Source organism: Heteronotia binoei, chromosome 2, assembly GCF_032191835.1.
Source record: "Heteronotia binoei isolate CCM8104 ecotype False Entrance Well chromosome 2, APGP_CSIRO_Hbin_v1, whole genome shotgun sequence".
Lineage (NCBI taxonomy): Eukaryota > Metazoa > Chordata > Lepidosauria > Squamata > Gekkonidae > Heteronotia > Heteronotia binoei.
In genome coordinates this window covers 202,673,862-202,696,087 of record NC_083224.1, presented here as the reverse complement: position 1 = coordinate 202,696,087, position 22,226 = coordinate 202,673,862, and the positions used below count along the sequence as shown (strand labels likewise).

Sequence of the window (22,226 nt, the reverse complement as noted above, 5' to 3'; positions counted from 1 at the left end):
AAATTTAAGTCAAGTTCAGGCCACCCAATTTCTGGAGTTTTACTGCCCTCTCTCTGTCCTCCAGGAAAGTGCAGGCTGCAGGGGGAAGAGGGCTGAGTTTCCAGCTAGACCAATAAAAGCTGGGCATCTACAAAAAAAAAAACCTCCTGAAGGGTGGAATGTCTTAGCCGGGAAATCTGCTCCTCATCCCCCAAAAATGACATTGGAGGGAGTCTTTTTATCATGCCTGGACTGAAGCATTTTAGGCTGTTTTCAACCAAAACACTGGCTTCCAAACCAATTTACAAGACAGCAGACGTGTAACATCCACCAGATGCTGAAAGCCAGTGTAGTGTAGTGGTTAAGAGCGGCAGACTCTAATCTGGGAGAACCTGGTTGGATTCCGCATTCCTCCACATGCAGCCAGCTAGGTGACCTTGAGCCAGTCACAGCTCTCTCAGCCCCACCCCCCCAAAAAAGTCTAGCTCACCGCCTTGTGAGCACAACACTAAAAGAGCTGGAATTTCTGGCTACCAGACAATCTTAGGATCTCCTGACTATACTACACACGCTGTACAATAATTATTATTCCATCTGAAGCCTCGTGAGAAGGGCTAGCTTTCTGCCTTCCTACCACAAGCCCACGAAGGACAAGTGGAAACTGAAGGGGAGATGCTTTTAATGGGCCAGATCTGTGTGCCACATAGAGGGGAGGGGGTGGGGTAGGGGAGGGTTTCCTGGCTGCTTCCAGCCACTCCCTCTACACTCAGGAGATCATAGAATCACAGAATTGAGAGGGATCTCCAGGGTCATCTAGTCCAACCCCCTGCACAATGCAGGAAATTCACAAACACCTCCCCCTAAATTCACAGGATCCTCATTGCTGTCAGATGGCCACCTAGCCTCTGTTGAAAAACCTCCAAGGAAGGAGAGCCCACCACCTCCCGAGGAAGACTGTTCCACTGAGGAACCGCTCTAACTCATAGAATCATAGAGTTGGAAGGGACCTCCAGGGTCATCTAGTCCAACCACCTCCCGAGGAAGCCTGTTCCACTGAGGAACCGCTCTAACTCATAGAATCATAGAGTTGGAAGGGACCTCCAGGGTCATCTAGTCCAACCCCCTGCACAATGCAGGAAATTCACAAACACCTCCCCCTAAATTCACAGGATCCTCATTCCTGTCAGATGGCCACCTAGCCTCTGTTGAAAAACCTCCAAGGAAGGAGAGCCCACCACCTCCCAAGGAGGAAGCCTGTTCCACTGAGGAATTGCTCTAACAGTCAGGAAGTTCTTCCTAATGTTGAGCTGGAAGCACTTTTGATTTAATTTCAACCCATTGGTTCTGGTCTTACCTTCCGGGGCCACAGAAAACAATTCCCCACCATCCTTCCTCTATAGGACAGCCCTTTGAGTACTTAAAGATGGTGACCATGATTTGGGAAAGGGGATATTGCAGTGAAAGAAGCAGAAACAAAGATTCATTCTGTGGTTTTTATTAAAGTAAATCTCAAGACAACCACGAGGCTGCCTCATGCCGAGCAGGTTTTCCAGAGAGATGGAGCAGGCAACGGGGAGTCCGGACTGCCTGAGGTTGACTGGAAGGATGCACTCCAAAGCGAATACGCAGAGCCAGATAGAACCCTCACATGGCACAGCCCAGGCACATCTGGAAAAGGAATCCCGGTTTTTGAGCAAAACAAATCCCTCACCATCCTGATGCCAAGTTCTTCACATCTGTGGAGATACTTTTGAGCCATCAGTCTTTCTCAGCTGAGTGGAGCATTAATCTGAGTGCCAGACACTCTGTTCCTCAAGAGATCTAGAAGCCTGCTTGCTTCACAATGCTGGCTGAGCCCATCTTGGCTTTCTTCAGAAGATATACCCCAAACACGTGTTTCTAGGCAAGTAAGCAGTTTCTTACTGCAGAGCGCAAGGAATTTCAGATTGCCTGCAAGGAACAGAGAGGGCATTAAATACTGATTTAAAGTCACCAGCAATTTTGTAAAATGGCCCTCAGTCAGAAATTGCCAGCTGAACAGGCTTGTTTTCTATGGGCATTTTTCGTTACTCTCCCATTTTGTTCGCATAACACTGTGTGGTGCAGGACAAGCACAGATGGGGCTTTAATATGAGACTAGATTTGCAAGAGTCAAGTTTCTAGTCCCTGTGGAACCGCAGGAAAAACTACCCACATAAGGGCAACAAAGGCAAATGACTCAGGAAACGCTGGAAGAATCTTTGAACAGTCAGACTCCCTTGTTGAGGGGTGCAGGGGGACAGCAAACAAGGTAAAGGCAGTCCCCTGTGCAAGCACCAGTTGTTTCTGACTCTGGGGTGACGTCGCATCACAACATTTTCACAGCAAACTTTTTACGGGGTGGTTTGCCATTGCCTTCCCCAGTCATCTTCACTTTCCCCCCAGCAAGCTGGGTACTCATTTTACCGACCTCGGAAGGATGGAAGGCTGAGTCAACCATGAGCCGGCTACCTGAACCCAGCTTCTGCCGGGATCGAACTCCAATCATGAGCAGAGCTTGGACTGCAGCTTACCACTCTGTGCCACGAGGCTCTTGAAAGGTAAAGGTAGTCCCCTGTGCAAGCACCACCCCAGCCATCTTGCGTGTCTCTGCTTCATTACCTGATGAAAGAAGGTCTGGCTGTTACTGCACCAGCCGGTAGGTGATGTATCGGCCAGCGGTTTCACTGGGCCGAATGATCTTGACCACCTGGGAGAAGAAGGAAAGGAGAGGCTTCAACACACTCGAACTCCGGGCCAGCCGGCCAAGCAGACCAGAAAGCCTGTCTGTCAACAGCGGTCAGCCACGATGGCCAACACGAACCCTCCACCATCAGGGGCAGTGTACCAGATGCCAGGCCAAGAGAGGGCTCTCTCAGAGTCCACTGCTGGCTTCCCAGAGACATCTGTCCACTCTTGACTGGGCGAGGCAGACTTTGGGCTTGTTAAAGCAAAAAAGTTCAGGGGACAGATTTTTTTTTGTATGGAACTTGTATGTATTGTCTTGCGTTTGGTAAATAAAATGTTAAAAATCCTATGTACGGTAATAAGTAGCACCATGAATGTATTTTACTTGTTATTGTTTTTAAGTTGTAACCTTAAATTATGTTTTTTACTGATGGTTAGCTGCCCTGAATCAGCTTGCGGAGAGGGCAGGATAGAAAGCTAAAGTAATAAATAAATAAAAGTATTCCTATGTGCTGGAAAGACTCAACAACATGATTTTGATTAATGCGCACATTGGTTTTTGATCTTAATATAGATCCAGGCGGGCAGCCGGGTTGGCCTGAAGCAACAGAACAAAGTAGGAGTCAAGTGGCACCTTTAAGACCAACAAAGTTTTATTCAGAATGTAAGCTTTCATGTGTGCATGCCCACTTCTTCAGATGAGGAATCAGGTACAGTGAGTTTACATGTTAAAAAGTAAAATAGGTGGACAAGAACACTATTCTTTGTAGTTCTCTTTTAGCTGTATTGACATGCTCAGATAAGGGATATTGGCTGTTTTCTCATTACATATACTAAACCCATCTTCCACTATATTTTAATATATTTTTTCTTCTAATGACAAACTATATATATATTACATGTTAAAAGGTAAATTAGTTGGGTGGGAAAAACTTCTGGGAAAGAAATGCCCTCATTTTGGCCCAAGCTTATAAACAATTGAGTGATCAGCAGACATTTTCACATTTTGACACATTACTGTTTTATTGCTTTCTCACGCTCATGCTACCCAAATCAAAGGTTTGCTCAATTTGTTAATTTTACTATTCTGTCACTGGATTTTAAATTTTACCATTTTGCATTCTAAGCCACTGCCTACCAGCTATACGTAGCTCTGCTCACTGTACCGGATTCCTCATTTGAAGAAGCGTGCATGCACACACGAAAGCTTACATTCTGAATAAAACTTTGCTGGTCTTAAAGGTGCAACTTGACTCCTACTTTGTTCTCTTGATCGTCACATAGGTAGTGCCCTTTTCCAACATTCCTACATCCTCTCCAGATCAAATCTAAGAAGGTGCAGGGCAGGGCCTTCTGCGTGGCTGCACTAACCCTTTGAAACTCCCTCCTCCAGAACATTAACCGCCTTGATCAGAGCAGGAAGGAGTATACATTTTTGTAAATAAATGAATAAGATTTCAAGGACATACCGTTTTCAATAATAAAAAAAATAAAAAAAGTTCAGCGTGTTCTTGTGAAAAAAACAACCCAGGGCTTTTTTTGTAGCAGGAACTCCTTTGCATATTAGGCCACACACCCCTGATGTAGCCAGTTCTCCGGGAGTTTACAGGGTTCTTCTTACAGGGCCTGCTGGAAGCTCCAGGAGGATTGGCTGCATCAGGGGTGTCAGCTTGTGTTCAATCGCTTTCTATCGATACTAACCATATTGCCTATACTGTTCAGGACTAACCCCTTCGCCCTTTAGTAGAATGCAAGGTATGTCAGAGGGAGGCAGTGGAAGGGAGGGAGGCCTTGGGCGCCAGGGGCAATAAACGGCTGGCAGCACATAGAGAGACACCGCACCGTTTCCCAGGCCAGGCAAGGCCGCCAGGCGAAAGGGGGAGTGTGGGTAGACTCAGGAAAGACAGATAGCAGGCGTGTGAATCAAACACCTCTGAGGGAGAAAGCAACTTTTGTTTTAGGAATGATTTAAAGAGGCCTGCCTTTGATGTACCCCAATATATGCTAGCACCCATCCAATGTATGTTATCACTTTCAATGGTCTTCTCCAGTAGAAACATTGTGTATCCAATAAAGAAACTTATTTCTGAAGAAAGAGTTCTTTTGTTCTGGAATCTCAATGAACACTACGCTGACACAGGGGTATGTGGCCTAATAATGCAAAGGAGTTCCTGCTACAAAAAAAGCCCTGGAGATCTATTTGGTAACTTTAATTCTGCATAAGATCAGGAAAATCACAAAATGAGCTACTGGGCCCCCTTTTCAGTATCTCTGCTTTCATTTCATCAAAGGGGGGGAAGGCGGTGTTTGCACAAAATCAAGGAGCTAGTTTCCATTAAAGAAAAAAAACCAGCCTGAAAGGATTTGGCCAAAACCTGGTAAAAATTTCTGTGTCCCAGATGCTTCAGAGCATCTTCTCCAGCGGTCTCCTGCTATATGCAAAGACTACGCAACTCAAACCTGCACAGGTTTTGCAGGCGGGGATGTAGGCGGGGCTTTGCGAACATCAGCGTCTGCACAGCACTGCTTGGGGAGCTGCTGCCCTTTCAGCCAAAGGTCTCCCACGCAACAGATGGTGCACCCAAAAGGGCAACTCAAGACATGGCAAAAGCAATGTCAACCCAGGTTCGAATCTCCAGTCTTCCATGGAAGCTTGCTGGGTGACCTTGCAGCAGTCAAGCACTCTCCGCCTAACCTACCTCATAGGGTTGTTGTGAGGATAAAACAGAAAACGGTGTCAGTCACTTTGGGTCCCATTGGGAGAGAAAGATGGGATATAAACGATGTACAACCGCCATCTGCACCACCCAAACTCACCTGGCCTCGCTTGATTCCGAAGTACCTGGCCACCGGGTCCCCAGCCTGGATCCGAGGAAGCTGGTTCTCCCTCAGCTTACTGGGAAATGGAGTCAAGGAAAAAGACCAACCCTTTCTGCTTCTGCTCCCAGAAAACAATGGGCCTGACACGTCATGTTTCTACTGTTCTGTGACATAATCCCTTCCAGCACCTCCCCTTTCTCCTCTTCTTGCACACAACTCTAAAAGGAGGGCAGCAGCAAACCTAAACGGGACAGGTTGTCCAGGTGGATGGCTTCAGGAACTCCATCTTTGTTACAGGCTGGTCCTTTCAAGAACATTTCTTCCCATGAGCACATCCATTTTGGTCCAACCGGATGTAACCATGGTGATTTGCTTTGCTTAGTGGGCTTGCTTGCTCATCTGCTGTGTTATGTCTGTAACTGTGCACTAATGACTTTCCACCCTGGGAGTGGGCGGTACGACCAGCCGTTGAACGTTGGCTGCTTCTCCTGCCCAGAGGCTTTTGCTTCTGAGAAAAACCTGTTTCAGCTAGAAATGATAACAAAGGGGGGAAGGATGCTTTCATTGGGAGAGCAAAAGGAGTTTAAGCTGGTAACGATCTGGACACAAGGCTATAACTGTGTGCCTGAGGCTGAGGGGCTCAGTTTCACCAAGACCAGGGGTGGCCAAATCGTGGCTCAGGAGCCACATGTGGCTCTTTCACACATCTTGTGTGGCTCTCAAAGCCCCTGCCACCCCATTGGCCAGCTTGGAGAAGGCTTCTCTTTATATCACTTCTCCAAGCCAAGCCGAGCCAGCTAGCAGCTTGGCGAATGCATTTAAAGTTGTTTTCTTTCCACCTCTCCCTCCCCCATCTTTCCTTCCTTCCTTCCTTCTCTCAAACATCTGATGTTCATTGTCTTGCAGCTCTCAAACATCAGATGTTTATTCTATGTGGCTCTTACGTTAAGTTTGGCCACCCCTGACTGAGACTGTGTCTGGGAACTGTAACGCCTTCATTTAATGAATGAATATTATTTGATTACATCACAGAGGTGGTCATTGATGGGGACTCTGCAGCACTCGACAGGTACCTGAGGGGATGGCATCAGGCCACTCCCCCAGGGAATACTTTTCGCTCACATTCTTATTAGCAGTTCTGATCTGCAAGGCCTGACTTGTTTTCCATCACCACTCACGCCAGGTGTGAGATGACCCGGCTCATCCGCAAGGTTTAGGACAGCTTGTTTAATGCCTTTTTGATTCACAGCCAGCCATGAGCATATAAGGGGCTTAGTTTAGCCACGCATCGCATCTCAGATTCCGTATGAGGCCCAGCAGATGGGAGCTTAGCCTGCTATTTCTGTAGGCTTGTTGCTTTATTAAAAATCTCCTTGTGAGCAAACCGGGACCTTACGTATCATTAATCTCGGATTTCCGTGAACTCTGGAGCAGTGTTCCCTCTAAGCTGAGTTACTGTAAACTAGCTCACAGATTTTTAGCCTCCAGCTCAGACATTTTTGTCTTAGCTCAGGAAGAATGACCTCAGAGCACACTAATTTATGCAGCAGCTCACAACTTTAATGCCAGGAGCTCACAAAGTAGAATTTTTGCTCACAAGGCTCCTCAGCTTAGAGAGAACATTGCTCTGGAGTGCCTGGCCAGAGCCCCACACACCAGGCCCCAAGTGAAGGCTGCTTCTTTTGCTTCCAAGTTCTGGCTTAAACCTGGCTGAGAGGGAACACAGCAGGTTGAGGTTCCAAAATCATTTTAAATGACTGCTGCCCCCAAAGGTTTGACACTAACCCTTGACAGTGGGTATGCGCATCCTGGCCCTGCCCGATTGTCGGCTCACACCTTTGTCGCCTATGAGTGAATGCAGCATATCCACACACTGCCTATGCCGACTGGTGACAACTCTCCAGGGTGCAAGGCTGAGAAGGCCTCTTCCTGCTCCCTGAACAGCCTTTGAATGATGATGCTGGAGTCCAATGTTCCCTCTAAGCTGTAGAGTCTTGTGAGCAACATTCCACTTCGTGGGCTACTGGCATGAAAGCTACTGCACATATTCTAAAAGAGCTTGCGGATGTAATTTCTGAACCTCTGGCTAGTATTTTTGAGAATTCTTGGAGAACAGGAGAGATGCCGGAAGATTGGAGGCGGACGAATGTTGTCCCCATCTTCAAGAAGGGAAAAACGAGGATCCAGGTAACTACTGACCCATCAGCTTGACATCTATCCCTGGAAAAGTTTTAGAACAAATCATCAGTCAGTCAGTCCTGGAACATTTAGAAAGGATGGCTGTGATTACTAAGAGCCACCATGTCAGACTAACCTGATCTCTTTTTTTGAGAAAGTGACTACCTTGCTGGATCAGGGGAATGCTGTAGACATCGTTTATCTTGATTTCAGTAAGGCTTTTGATAAGGTTTCCCATACTATCCTTGTTGACAAGTTGGTAAAATGTGGTTTGGATCCTGCTACCGTTAGGTGGATCTGTAACTGACTGACTGACAGATCGCACCCAAAAAGTGCTTGTGAATGGTTCCTCATCCTCTGAGAGGAGTGACAAGTGGAGTCCCTCAAGGATCTATCCTGGGACCTGTTTTGTTCAACATCTTTATCAATGATTTGGATGGAGGAATAGAGGGAATGCTTATTAAGTCTGCAGATGATACTAAATTGGGAGGGGTTGCAAATACAGTAGAGGACAGAAACAGGATACCGGATGATCTTGACAGGCTGGGAAACTGGGCTAACACCAATAAAATGAGTTCTAACAGGGATAAGTGTAAAGTTCTGCATTTAGGTAGGAAAAATCCAATGCATAGTTATCGGATGGGGGAGACTTGTCTTAGCAGTAGTATGTGTGAAAAAGGTCTAGGGGTCTTAGTGGATCATACACTGAACATGAGTCAACTGTGTGATGCAGTGGCTAAAAAGGCAAACGCAATTTTGGGCTGTATCAACAGAAGTCTAGTGTCCAGATCACGTGATGTGATGGTATCGCTTTGCTCTGGTAAGACCTCATCTGGAGTATTGTGTTCAGTTTTGGGCACCACATTTTAAGAAGGATATAGACAAGCTGGAATGGGTCCAGAGGAGGGCGATGAAGATGGTGAGGGGTCTGGAGACCAAGTCCTATGAGGAAAGGTTGAAGGAGCTAGGGATGTTTAGCCTGGAGAGGAGGCGGCTGAGAGGTGATATGATCACCATCTTCAAGGACTTGAAGGGCTGTCATATAGAGGATGGTGGGGAATTGTTTTCTGTGGCCCCGGAAGGTAGGACCAGAACCAATGGGTTGAAATTAAATCAAAAGAGTTTCCGACTCAACATTAGGAAGAACTTCCTGACTGTTAGAGCAGTTCCTCAGTAGAACCGGCTTCCTACTTAGGAGGTGGTGGGCTCTGCTTTCTTGGAGGTTTTTAAACAGAGGCTAGGTGGCCACCTGACAGCAATGAAGCTCCTGTGAATTTAGGGGGGAGGTGTTTGTGAGTTTCCTGCATTGTGCAGGGGGTTCGACTAGATGACCCTGGAGGTCCCTTCCAGCTCTATAATTCTATGATTCTCCTTCCTTGGAGGTTTCTAAGCAGAGGTTAGATGGCCATCTGACAGCAATGAAGCTCCTGTGAATTTAGGGGGGCGGTGTTTGTGAGTTTCCTGCATTGTGCAGGGGGCTGGACTAGATTACCCTGGAGGTTCCTTCCAACTCTATGATTCTATTCGTTTGCTCTGGGGCCATTTTTCCTGAGTTAAGATAGAAATGTGTGAGCCGGAAGCTAAAGTGCTAACTCAGTTGAGAGGGAATGCTGCCGGAGACTGAACCGGAGAACTCTGAGCATTCCCATAATCTGCTCTACCACTGCGCTCTGGCTAAAAAACAGATCATTTCAGCTTACAATGCTGCCTAATGCAGAATCAAAGTACTGGTCCATCTCGTGCTCCATACAGCGAAAGACAGGGATGTCTAACTGGTGGAATTTTACCCTACTGCTTCGTAAACTGCCTTCCAGCAAGATCTTGTCAAGTACCGCAACCACTGAATGACAACAGTTCCTTTGTGCACTCAAATCACCATGCGGCAGACAGGCCCGTGAAAACAGCCCCTTCTCTATGGCAAACTTTTTCCAGATTATGCCTAGAAAAGCCTGTCAGTGGACCCTTCCCACAAGACGTACAAGCCAGGTGAGCTTTTAAGGAAAAGGATACTATCTGGCGAGTAATTCTGTCACCTCTTCCTTGGTCATGACCACGTGCTCAGGAACCAGCTGCAGAGGCAAAAATAACGCCCAGAGTGATAAAAAGCTATCAGCTCAGAAGCAGAACATGCGAGCTCCTAATTAGCTACTTCCTTAGTCAACTGGGGTGAGTGAAAATCTCCTCTAGGCGATTAGCTTGGGAAGTTTTTTGCAAACTGGAAGAAAATTCCACTCTCCTCTGCCTGCTCATGCGTCAAACACAGGCTGTCGAGTAACTTTTGGGATCTTGTCAGCACAGGGGAACATGCCCAGTACAGACTTATCCTCTCCCAGATGCTCTGAAGTGCAGAACACAGGGAAAATTGAAAAACGATTTTTTAAAATGTAATAATTTTTCTTACAAATATGCTTTAGATAATTATCCTTTCAAAATAACCTAGCTTAAAGTGATAACTGAATGAAATGCAGTATTAAAGTTATAATTAAATTTTATATTGTATTATAAAATTTAAATTGTTCCATCAGTACATTTTCATTTTTTATTTAAGCACGTGTTTTAAGCCTCTGTATATTCTTCTGCATGCCCCCTTGCACATTTCTTTTAGAAGGAAAGGTGCAATAAAGATATTTTAAGAAATATATGAACACATCGTGTCTTAAAACTGATTCCACAGCCCTTTCTCAAATGGGACAAGTTAGAGCTTGCTTTGCTATGGAAGTGAACCAATCAGCCGCGTGCCACTTGGAACCTTGACGTCGACCACCACGTAGGTCTGTGGAACACGTGAACCCCCAGACTGCCTGGACTTTCATGTCTTCCAAAGGCAGGAGCTGGCCAGCAATTCCCCAAGAGGAAACTCATCAGCATGCCACTGAAGTTTAGTGTCCACTGAGAACGCCAAACAAAACTTCTGTGGTCTGATTGTTTGCAGGCCTTCTGCAGCAACTGGCTAACGAGTGAGTGAAAGTTTCGTGCCACTGACGTTATTCTACAGGGCTCTTCCTATGCTCTTATAACATAAGAACACCAGAAGAGCCCTGCTGGATCAGACCAGTGGTCCATCTGTCTCACACACTGGCCAAGCAGTTCCTCCGGAGGGCCAACAGCAGGGCATGGAGGCTGAGGCCTTCATAAGAACATCAGAACTCTGCAGGATCAGACCAGTGGTCCATCTAGTCCCAGCATCCTGACTCATACAGTGGCCAGCCAGTTCCACTAGAGGGCCAACAACAGGGCAGAGAGGCCCAGACCTTCTGCTGGATCAGACCAGTGGTCCTTCTAGTCCAGCCTCCTGTCTCACACAGTAGCCAGTCAGTTCTTCTGGACAGCCAATAACAGAGAACAGAGGCCGAGGACTTTACCTGATGTGGCCTCCTGGCTCTGGGATTCAGGGCTTAGTGCCTCTGAATGTGAGGTCTCCCTCAGTCACCAGGGCTAGCTGCCACTGGTAGACTTATCCACCATGAACCTAACCCCCTTTTAAAGCTGTTTGCTCCTGTGAGCATCACTGCATGTTCTGTCAGTGAATGCCACATTTGAATGACTCTCTGCGTAAAGCCACATTTCCTTTCACCCATGCTGAACCTGCAGTCCATCAACTTCACTGAATGCCTTCTTTTTTGTAGCAGGAACTTCTTTGCATATTAGGCTTCAGCCTTCTGATGTAGCCAATCCTCCAAGAGCTTCCAGGGCTCTTATTCCAGGGCCTACTGTAAGCTCCAGAAGGATTGGCTACATTAGGGGGGTGTAGCCTAATACGCAAAGGAATTCCTGCTACAAAAAAAGCCCTGTCCCTGGAGTCCTAGTATTTTGGGAGAAGCTATAAAATATCTCCTTGTCAACTCCCTCCACCACAAGAACGCGCACGGGACGAGAGTCTTCAACGGAGCTGACGGGCTCCTGGATCTAAGCAGATCCGCTGCTCAGAAGGCCTGCAGGATGGGATTATACACCTCTCAACAGCTGTTATTTCGACTGCTGTGCTCACTTTGGATCTGTTTGGTTTCCAAGCACTCACCTCGTGTTCTGTGATGTTGATAAGAAGCTCCTGCTGAAGGAACTGCTCCAGGATGTACTTGGGAGCCATGTCCACCAGAGACTGGAAAGAGAAGAGCGGTCAGCCAGTCACTTGGGCTTAGGTATAAAGCAGTAACAGTTTCGGTGTGCAAATGAGCTCAACAAATAAAACTCACCAAAATAGACAATATTTAAACATGATAAACCTATTATCTTATTGGAACTTATACAAATGCCATTTCACAAACCATAGACAAATCATACAGCTCTTGTAAATCCATGAAAAATAGCTTCTGCAATCTTGTAGTGTCCCGTCTCTTTAAACCGAAAGGCTTCAAAGCTCGTTCCACGCAAGCAGCTCGCAAAATTATTCCAAGTCTGCTAACGGTCACAATATGCTCCGGGCAGCGGGAAAGAGACAGCGACAGTCCACAGGAACGAAAACTACTCCAGGAGAACCTTCACCCACTCTCTCCCTCACAATCCAATGCCTTTCCACGGAGTCACAGTATACAATTTTTTACACAGGATTAACGCATTCACTTTCTCTGTCTGTCCCTGGCCTTCCCTGCAAGCCAGCTCAAACCGTGGGCACCATTGCTTGCATGGTGGGAGCAGGGCTGGGTTTTAGGGAACGCCAAGGAAGGTGGACCTCTGCGCATGCACAGAGGCAGGGTTCTCCACTGATGGAGCTTAACTCTTCTAGGAGCAGCCTGCTCAGTCCCGTTGGAACCAGACAGAGCCATGCACCGCTCCATTGGTCCTGTCACGATCTTGGGCCTAGTGAGGCCTACCGGCTCCAAAATAATAATAATAAATTTATTCCTATATCCCGCCCTCCCCCGCCGAAGCGGGCTCAGGGCGGCTCACATGACATGGTGTCCACCATGATTACACTAAAATCCATCAATACATTAAAAAACTATTAAAATAGTTAAATACAATTCAGATTAAGTTAAATAACAATTAAAATTTTATCAAGTATAAATTAAAGTGCCACAGTTCAGGATGTGTATAGGATGGCTAGGTGTCATCTCCAGGCGCCATCTTAAATGCGAGTTGACAGAGGGTGGTTTTGCAAGCCCTGCGAAACTGACTCAGGTCTCGCAGGGCTCGCACCTCCTCTGGTAGTTGGTTCCACCATTTGGGAGCCATTGTGGAGAAGGCCTGCTCCCTTGTTGCTTTCAATCTGACCTCTCTTGGTCCAGGGATTCGTAGTAGGTTTTGGGAACTAGATCTCAGCGCTCTCTGGGGAACATACGGAGAAGCCTGCCTAGGAGTAGCTACAGAGGGCCTACATTTCCCAGGATCCCCTCTGTCCCTCTAATTGGGGGGCAATCAGAGGTTTTGGGGGGAAAACTGGCCCAGAGAGGGATGGGACCTGGGAGGAAAGCATAGTAGGGTCAAGCGCAGACAGGGTGCAATTTCTCTGGAAAAGACTGCAGGAGACATCCCTTACCCAAGGGGTGAGTGTTGGTATCAGAGGAAGGGAATGTCTAGCTAGACATGTCAGGGTTTCTGTTTATTTGCACCGACCTTTACTGTAGATATAAATATATACACTATTGCACTATCACCCACTTCTTATTGCTTGATCACTGTCAATAAACTGTTGTTGTTGTTTAACTGCCTGGGTCCCCACATCTCCTTGGGCACCGTTAAGAGGTATTTACTAATCAGGAAGACACAGGGGTGGTTGGGGGCTCTGGGCCCTCCCAGGCAGCCCCTGACCAGCGTGGTGGCAGCCAGCAGAAGGCCCTCCTAGGCCCCTGCCGTGTGACAGGCCCACTCCCCAGTGAAAGGGGGGGGGGGGACACTCAAGCATCAGCAGTGCTGTGGGGCCTGAAAAGCAGCCTGACCCTCTTTGATGGCACCAACAGGAGCCTTTGAAGAGGGGTGGGGAAAAGAGGAACAGCTCCTCTCCTGCCCCTGCAGCCACGTCTGACGACACCCTGCTGTGCATATGGGCAGCTGCTGCAACAGAGCCCTTCTCTGATGCCAAGAACCAAGGCTAGAGGGACTGGCACTCAGAGCGATCCCAACCCGCTAAACTGGACTGCTCTTCCCTCTGTATGGTACGACATGGGGGCTTCCTCCGAACGCCCACTTCTTACCAACGCTCAAAGGCCCCACTCCCCTTTACACATTTATCTATTTCTATCCTGCTTTTTGGCCCACAGTTGGGACTCAAATTGGCTCAGACCACGGTTCTCCCCTCCTGTTTTCTCATAACCTCGGGAGGCCCAAGGTCACCCAGAAGACCACCACAGATTTATACCCCACCCTCCTCTCTGAATCAGAGTCTCAGAGCGGCTTACAATCTCCCTTATCTTCTTCCCCCACAACAGACACCCTGTGAGGTGGGTGGGGCTGAGAGAGCACTCCCAGAAGCTGCCCTTTCAAGGACAACCTCTGCCAGAGCTATGGCTGACCCAAGGCCATTCCAGCAGCTACAAGTGGAGTAGTGGGGAATCAAACCTGGTGATAAGAGTCTGTGCACTTAACCACTACACCAAACTGGCTCTCACCAGGGGATTCAAACCTGGATCAGCCAGGGTCCTGGGTCAGCCGCTCCATCCACTACACCACACAGGCTGTCAAATGTCTGCTGGGTGTGTGCGCAGAGCAAGGAACTGCCAGTTGAGGCCCTAGGATGAGCTGAAGGAGCCAGATGGGAATAGGAAGTGAAAGACCACAAAACCCCCCACCAAAAACAAACCAACCCTGTCATGCTGACAGCTCTTGCCAGACAGGGTCTGAACCTCCAAGGGAGAGACTGACGGGGTCCTGTCTCAGAGCCCAATTTGACTGTAAGCAGGCCAAGAGCAAATATTTGCAGACAGGGTTTTGCCAGAATAGTTCAGAGGTAGTCCCCTCTCAGGAGACCGAATGTTGCAGAGCATGGCTTTTTTGGTAATGCAAGCTGGTTCCACTGAACGCTCAAAAGATAAGACTGCACAGTCTCAGACTCTGATTTTCAGGGGTAGCAAGTTAAGTTACTGGAATGTCTACAACAGGGTGACCAAACTGGCTCAGGAGCCACATGTGGCTCTTTCACACATATTGTGTGGCTCTTGAAGCCCCCACTGCCCCGTCAGCCGACTTGGAAAAGGCATTTCTCTCTTTAAATCACCTCTCCAAGCCAAGCCAACCAGCAGCTTGGAGAATGAACTTAAAGTTGCTTTCTTTTCACCTCTCCCTCCCATTCCTTCCTTCCTGTCTTGTGACTTTCAAACATCTGACGTTCATGACTTGCGGCTCTAAAACATCTGGCATTTATTCTATGTGACTCTTACGTTGAGCAAGTTTGGCCACCCCCCAGTCTAGAAGGAGCTCGTAATTATACTTTGAGGTTCCTAAGACTGGGAAAATGCCAAATATTCATCTCAGGAACCTAAGTTTGGCCTATAACTGCTCTCTGCACCCCAGCCCTCTTTACTGAAATGTTATAAAACTGTATGAGTGCAGTAAATGGTATCTGAAGAGGTGAGCAGTGACTCACAAAAATTCCAACCTTGCCACAAATGTTGTTAGTCTTGCTCTTTTCTACTGCAGTAAATCTTTGGGTGATATTTGTATATAGTTATGAGGCTCTTTACTGAACAACGCTATTTCAGCTGAGAACATTAATAAAAGTTACAGGGGTTTTCCTGTTTACCTCAGGTCTCAACTTTCAGAAGACATTTAGGATTATTAGGAAGAGAACTGAAAACAAATCCACCAGTACCATAATGCCCCTGTATAAATCAATGGAACGGCTTCATTTGGTATGCTGCATACAGTTTTGGTCACCGCATCTCAGATAAGCTATTATCGCACTGAAAACGTGTAGAAAAGGGCAACTAAAATTATTAAGGGGATGGAACACCTTCCCTATGAAGACAGATTAAAGGACTGTTAGCTTGAAAACATGACTGAATGGTAACTTGATGGAGATTTACAAAATTATGCATGGGATAGAGAAAGTAGAGAAAGAAGTACTTTTCTCCCTTTCTCACAATACAAGAACTCATGGACACTCAATTAAATTAATCAGCAATAGGCTAAGGACAGATCAGATAAAAGGAAGTACTTTTGCACCCGAAGGGTAATTAATGCATGGAATTCACTGCCAAAGGAAGGGGTGGTCAGAATGAAAAACAACTGTGCCCAATACACTTAACACACACTTAAATGTACAAATTTTATAGATAACCAAGCAACAATATATCAACAGTACAAACACAAGGCTTATAAGCACAGTGTCCCATAAAAAAAAGTCAGTTTCACTGTGTGACTCCGGAAGAGTTCTTAGTCCTTGAAGGGTTGCAGAAACTCCCAAGTAAATTTCTGATATGGAGTCTATCCACAAAAGTCAACTCCAAAGGTAAGTCTGCCTTCTCTTGCACATGCCAATCTCTCACAATATTATTCTCAAACACTGTGAGAGATTGGCGTGTGCAAGAGACAGATTATAAGTAATATAATTTGGCTTATGAAAAAGCTGCATTCAGCGAAACGTGATTTTTCAAACTGGCAATCACGTGAAGGCAACCTTACCTTTGGGGCTGACTTTTGTGGCTAGACTAGATCAGAAATTTCATACCACCCCCTTCAACCTGCTTGGAGAGCTGGGTACCTGCTTGGCTGAGGGAGTCATGCCCTGCTGCACGACAATGAGAGCCCGGGTGATGTTTTCTTCTTGCATTCGCTGGCAGTACATCTTGATGGTCTTAATCCCAACTTTGGGTTCCTCTGAAGTGGAGGAGAGAAACAAGGACCTCACCAAGAGGGAACGAACGCTGAAACCACATTTCTAAAAGACTGCATCTTGCTTCTAAGATGCTTGAGCATATATCAGGTACATGAATAATCTCACGAGCATGCAATGAATGATTTTAGAGAATTGCAGGAGCCAGTTTGGTGTAGTGGTGAAGTGTGCGGACTCTTATCTGGGAGAACCGGGTTTGATTCCCCACTCCTCCACTTGCAGCTGCTGGAATGGCCTGGGGTTGACCATAGCTCTTGCAGACCTGTCCTTGCAAGGGCAGCTTTTGGGAGAGCTCTCTCAGCCCCACCCACCTACCTCACAGGGTCTCTGTTGTGGAGGAAGAAGATAAAGGAGATTGTGAGCCACTCTGAGACTCTGATTCAGAGAGAAGGGCAGGGCACAAATCTGCAGTCTTCTTCTTGCAGCTGCTAGCTAGCTAAATTCAAGTTCTGCGTCCTTTTGCTGTCTCGTTAGATCACTGTAAGATGCTAGCCCTCACACCTGTGAAGGCCTGCCGGCAAGTAGGCAGATAATGTTGGGCAGATCGTTTGATGCTATGGGGGAGGGAAGAAAGTAAGAATTCATAATCACTGGGGGGCTAGGCTACAATGTTCTCACCTGCCCTCCAAAAGACATGCAGGAAAAGCAAAATCAGAATTACACAAATCTGCTCAAAACAAATCAAATCTGCTGGTCTGTCATCAGAATTCAGATCCTGAAGAGAATAACGGACAGGAATAACGGAGGAGGAGGAACAGCAGAAGAGGAGAGACTGGATTTATACCCCACCACTCAGAGTCTCAGAGCATCTTATAATCTCCTTCCCTTCCTGTCCCCGTAACAAACACCTTGTGAGGTAGGTGGGGCTGAGGGAGCTCTTTTAATAACTGCTCTTTAGAGAACAGCTCTGAAAGAACTGTGGCTGACCCCAAGGTCACTCAGCAGCAGGACGGGGAATCAAACCCAGTTCTCCCAGATTAGAGTCTGCACTTCCAACCACTACACCAAACTGGCTCTCAAAAATGATCCTCAAGAACCAAACTAAGGAGAGGACAAATGAACAAACAGAGAAGACTGATATCAGGAAACAAATATATTAAGAGGCACAGTAGCTTTTTTCGTTCTAGAGATGCACAAAACAGGCACTTAAAGTTATAACTCTAAGGTTGCAAACCCCAGCTCTAGTTCCAAGTGAACGCGTTAGAGAGAAAGTGAACGAAGAGAAGACCACGTGACCAAAGCAGCGGGGGAACATGACAGTAAAACAGGAATTGCAAATTACCACACAGGCATCACCTGGGAAAAAGACAAACATCTGATCCGTGGGGTCATCGTTGTGGGCCACCAGCACAGTGAGGTCCGTCCGCCGTGGCCTCCCCTCACTGGGCTTATCCCCAAACTGAGCTTTGAACTCGTCCAGAGTCTGGTCCAACTCATCCTGTGTCACCAGGTACCCTCTATCGTGACAAAGCTAGATATTTCAAAAATAAATACAAAAATAAATATACATTCACATCCACACTTAAATATACATTGACCCGAGGCATGCTGCAAGTCCCAGTAACTCAGGAAACTGAGCATGTCTCCTACATGCTGGTACATAAAGGCTGCAATGCGTTTTCAGCACAGTGCCCTCCTCTGAAACCCTCCCCAGCTTTTTCCTCTACCATTCCTCCTGTCCCCAACCTCCTTAAAGCAAAACCCCAATTTTACTCACCCCACATATTCTCTTCTCCACATACATACATATATACACTAACTGTGTTCACAGATTACAGTGAACACACTGCATTCCATCCACAGTACACTTCAGTGCTCTTTATTTTACTTATGTACTTCATCCGTACTGTGCCGTTCTCCCCAATGTGATGACGGAATAACAACATGCTAGATAGACAAGCAGTTAGCACAGAGGCCACGGCCGGCTTCCCTCCCAGCAACTGACATTGAAACACAGACTGCCTCTGAATATGGAGGCTCCACACTGTCCTCAGGGCTGACCATGATTATTAACCTTAAGTCTCTCTTTTGAACAAAGTTTGAGTCCAGCAGCATCTTTAGGACTAATGAAGTTTTCTTCTAGGCATAAGCTTTCCTCTGCACCCACCTACTAGGTTTACATTTACGATAGTTCAGTCTTCCGATAATTTATTGTTGCTTTGTTAATACTCTTCCCCTGTGAATGACAACTCACGGTTGTATATGTATAGATGTTGTTGTTCTGTTTCATAGTAATACCTTACTGGTTACTGATCCAGAGGAGTTAGCTCTATTAATCTTTCACTGCGAAATAGTAAAGAGTCTAGTGGTGCCTTTAAGACTTAACAAATTTTACACACAGCTCTCTTCATCAGATGCATCTGACGAAGAGAGCTGAGTTTCTTAAAAGCTTATGCTACAACAGGGGTGGCCAAACTTGCTTAACATAAGAGCTACACAGAATACACGTCAGATTTTTGAGAGCCCCAAGACATGAACGCTGGATGTTTGAGAGCTGCAAGCAAGGCAAATAGATAGGGGGGGAGGTGGAAAGAAAACAACTTTAAATGCATTCTCCAAGCCGGCACCTGGCTTTGCTTGGAGAAGTGATTTAAAGAGACAGATGCCTTCTCCAAGCTGGCTGATGGGGTGTTGGGGGTTTCAAGAGCCACACAATGTGTTTGAATGAGCCACATGGGACTCCCGAGCCACAGTATGACCACCCTTGTGCTACAATAAAGTTTGTTATAGTCTTAAAGGTGCTACTAGACTCTCTACAATCTTACTGGTTATGGCCTTTGAACATATGAAGCTGCCTTCTACTGAATCAGACCCTCCTGGGTCCATCAAAGTCAGTATTGTCTACTCAGACTGGCAGCAGCTCTCCAGGGTCTCAAGCTGAGGTTTTTCATGCCTACTTGCCTGGACCCTTTTTAGTTGGAGATGCCGGGGATTGAACCTGGGACCTTCTGCATACTTAGCAGATGCTCTGCCACTAAGCCAGCGTCCCTCCCCTGCTCTCCAGGGTCTAAAGCTGAGGTTTTTCACACCTGTTTGCCTGGACCCTTTTGGGTTGGAGATGCCGGGGATTGAACCTGGGACCTTCTGCATACTTAGCAGATGCTCTGCCACTGAGCCAGCGTCCCTCCCCTGCTCTCCAGGGTCTCCAGCTGAGGTTTTTCACACCTGTTTGCCTGGACCCTTTTGGGTTGGAGATGCCGGGGATTGAACCTGGGACCTTCTGCTTCCCAAGCAGATGCTCTACCACTGAGCCACCGTCCCTCCAACTCCATCACCTACTGCCTGGACCATTTTTAGTTGGAGATTCCGGGGATTGAACCTGGGACCTTCTGCTTCCCAAGCAGATGCTCTGCCACTGAGCCACCGTCCCTCCAACTCCATCACCTACTGCCTGGACCATTTTTAGTTGGAGATTCCGGGGATTGAACCTGGGACCTTCTGCTTCCCAAGCAGATGCTCTGCCACTGAGCCACCGTCCCTCCAACTCCATCACCTACTGCCTGGACCATTTTTAGTTGGAGATTCCGGGGATTGAACCTGGGACCTTCTGCTTCCCAAGCAGATGCTCTGCCACTGAGCCACCGTCCCTCCAACTCCATCACCTACTGCCTGGACCATTTTTAGTTGGAGATGCCGGGGATTGAACCTGGGACCTTCTGCTTCCCAAGCAGATGCTCTGCCACTGAGCCACCGTCCCTCCAACTCCATCACCTACTGCCTGGACCATTTTTAGTTGGAGATTCCGGGGATTGAACCTGGGACCTTCTGCTTCCCAAGCAGATGCTCTGCCACTGAGCCACCGTCCCTCCAACTCCATCACCTACTGCCTGGACCATTTTTAGTTGGAGATTCCGGGGATTGAACCTGGGACCTTCTGCTTCCCAAGCAGATGCTCTGCCACTGAGCCACCGTCCCTCCAACTCCATCACCTACTGCCTGGACCATTTTTAGTTGGAGATGCCGGGGATTGAACCTGGGACCTTCTGCTTCCCAAGCAGATGCTCTACCACTGAGCCACCGTCCCTCCAACTCCATCACCTACTGCCTGGACCATTTTTAGTTGGAGATGCCGGGGATTGAACCTGGGACCTTCTGCTTCCCAAGCAGATGCTCTGCCACTGAGCCACCGTCCCTCCAACTCCATCACCTACTGCCTGGACCATTTTTAGTTGGAGATGCCGGGGATTGAACCTGGGACCTTCTGCTTCCCAAGCAGATGCTCTGCCACTGAGCCACCGTCCCTCCAACTCCATCACCTACTGCCTGGACCATTTTTAGTTGGAGATGCCGGGGATTGAACCTGGGACCTTCTGCTTCCCAAGCAGATGCTCTGCCACTGAGCCACCGTCCCTCCAACTCCATCACCTACTGCCTGGACCATTTTTAGTTGGAGATGCCGGGGATTGAACCTGGGACCTTCTGCTTCCCAAGCAGATGCTCTGCCACTGAGCCACAGCCCCATTCACGGCTCTCCAGGGTCTCCAGCTGAGGTTTTTCATGCCTATTTGCCTGGACCCTTTTTAGTGGAGATGCCGGGGATTGAACCCGGGACCTTCTGCTTCCCAAGCAGGTGCTCTGCCACTGAGCCACCCTCCCTCCCCTGAACTTTAATTGCTATTTCAATAAAGAAAAGGGGGGGGGGGGAGGTGTCCCTGCAGTCCAGCGTTGTCCATGGCTGCCTCAGACCAAGCGGGCCGCCCACCCGAGTCCCTTTTCTGAGGCCTTCAGCGGCGGCCCTTGCGGCTTGTGGCAGAGAGTTCCCCAGGCCCTTCCCCCCGCCTCCCCCTCCTGCTCCCCCCGGACCTGCATGATGGTTTTCCGGATCTTCCACAGCCGGTAGGTCTCCTCTTCGTCGTCCATCGCCGCTCCTCACGCCAACCACGCAGGAAAGCAGGAACCTCAGTGCGCAGGCGTCAGACGCACGCCGGGCATTCTCACACGGCACGCATGCGCAATTATTCAAGAAACGCCCCCGTCGAGAGCTGTAAACAAAACGTGGAACGACAAATGTTACTGCTGCGCAGGCGCTGTACAAACGTTGCTTCTGCGCAGGCTCCTCTCTGTTCTGTGCGCGCGTTGCTTCCTCTCGCTTCGTTTCCAATCGCTTCCTTAATACTATAGAAAAGCCGCGATGCCAGATGGGAATTGTAGTATCTGAGCACTCGCAGCCCCTGAGGTTTTAGTTTTTGCTCGTCTCGCAGTAAAATTAAAAACCCTTTTACAAAATGAAAGCAATTAAGTACGGTTTGTATTTTTTAACTAGTTCCGTTTTTTAAAAAAAAGATAATTCGTTATCTAGCAACATTTATTATATGCATTGTGTTATTAATATACTGAACATGCATATAATGGAACAAAGCAGTAGGCTTTTAAGATCAACTAAGTTTTATTCAGAATGTAAGCTTTCGTATGCTCTAAGCAGACTTCATCAGACAAATGGGAATGGAAGCAGCAATTCTTAATATAAGTGGGCAGTGTAGAATCATGGGAATGTTTTTAGCAAATTAAAAGAATCACAAATAGGGATTTGTGTTTGTTAGTGTTAGGAAAAACAGGGCTGAACTGTCAGAACTTGTAACTTTTGCTTTACTTGCCTTGACCAAACTGACTCCATGCTGTAACTTAGTAATAACATAGAGTGCCTGACCACAGCAATTAACCCTGGCCCCTGTGCTATGCCAAGTATTTAGGGCAGTAGGGCAGGCGGCAGATAGTCTCTGCTTAACATCCACAGGTGCCCTTTGAAGACAGGCCGTTTGGCCTTCACAACAGGGGA

At 47.5% G+C, this 22,226-nt stretch overlaps 1 protein-coding gene across 1 annotated transcript; it reads right to left on the bottom strand.

Annotated features, from left to right (window-relative positions):
• Positions 1–1,458: 1,458 nt before the first annotated feature.
• Positions 1,459–21,536, bottom strand: POLR2E (RNA polymerase II, I and III subunit E). Its single transcript, XM_060232866.1, has 8 exons — positions 21,254–21,536; positions 17,747–17,921; positions 16,319–16,434; positions 11,702–11,782; positions 9,694–9,752; positions 5,503–5,581; positions 2,620–2,707; positions 1,459–1,929 (listed from the first exon to the last, which is right to left on the bottom strand). Exons 1-7 carry the CDS (start codon positions 21,308–21,310, stop codon positions 2,642–2,644), a joined length of 633 nt encoding a protein of 210 aa, XP_060088849.1. The 5' UTR covers positions 21,311–21,536; the 3' UTR covers positions 1,459–1,929; positions 2,620–2,641.
• Positions 21,537–22,226: the final 690 nt, after the last annotated feature.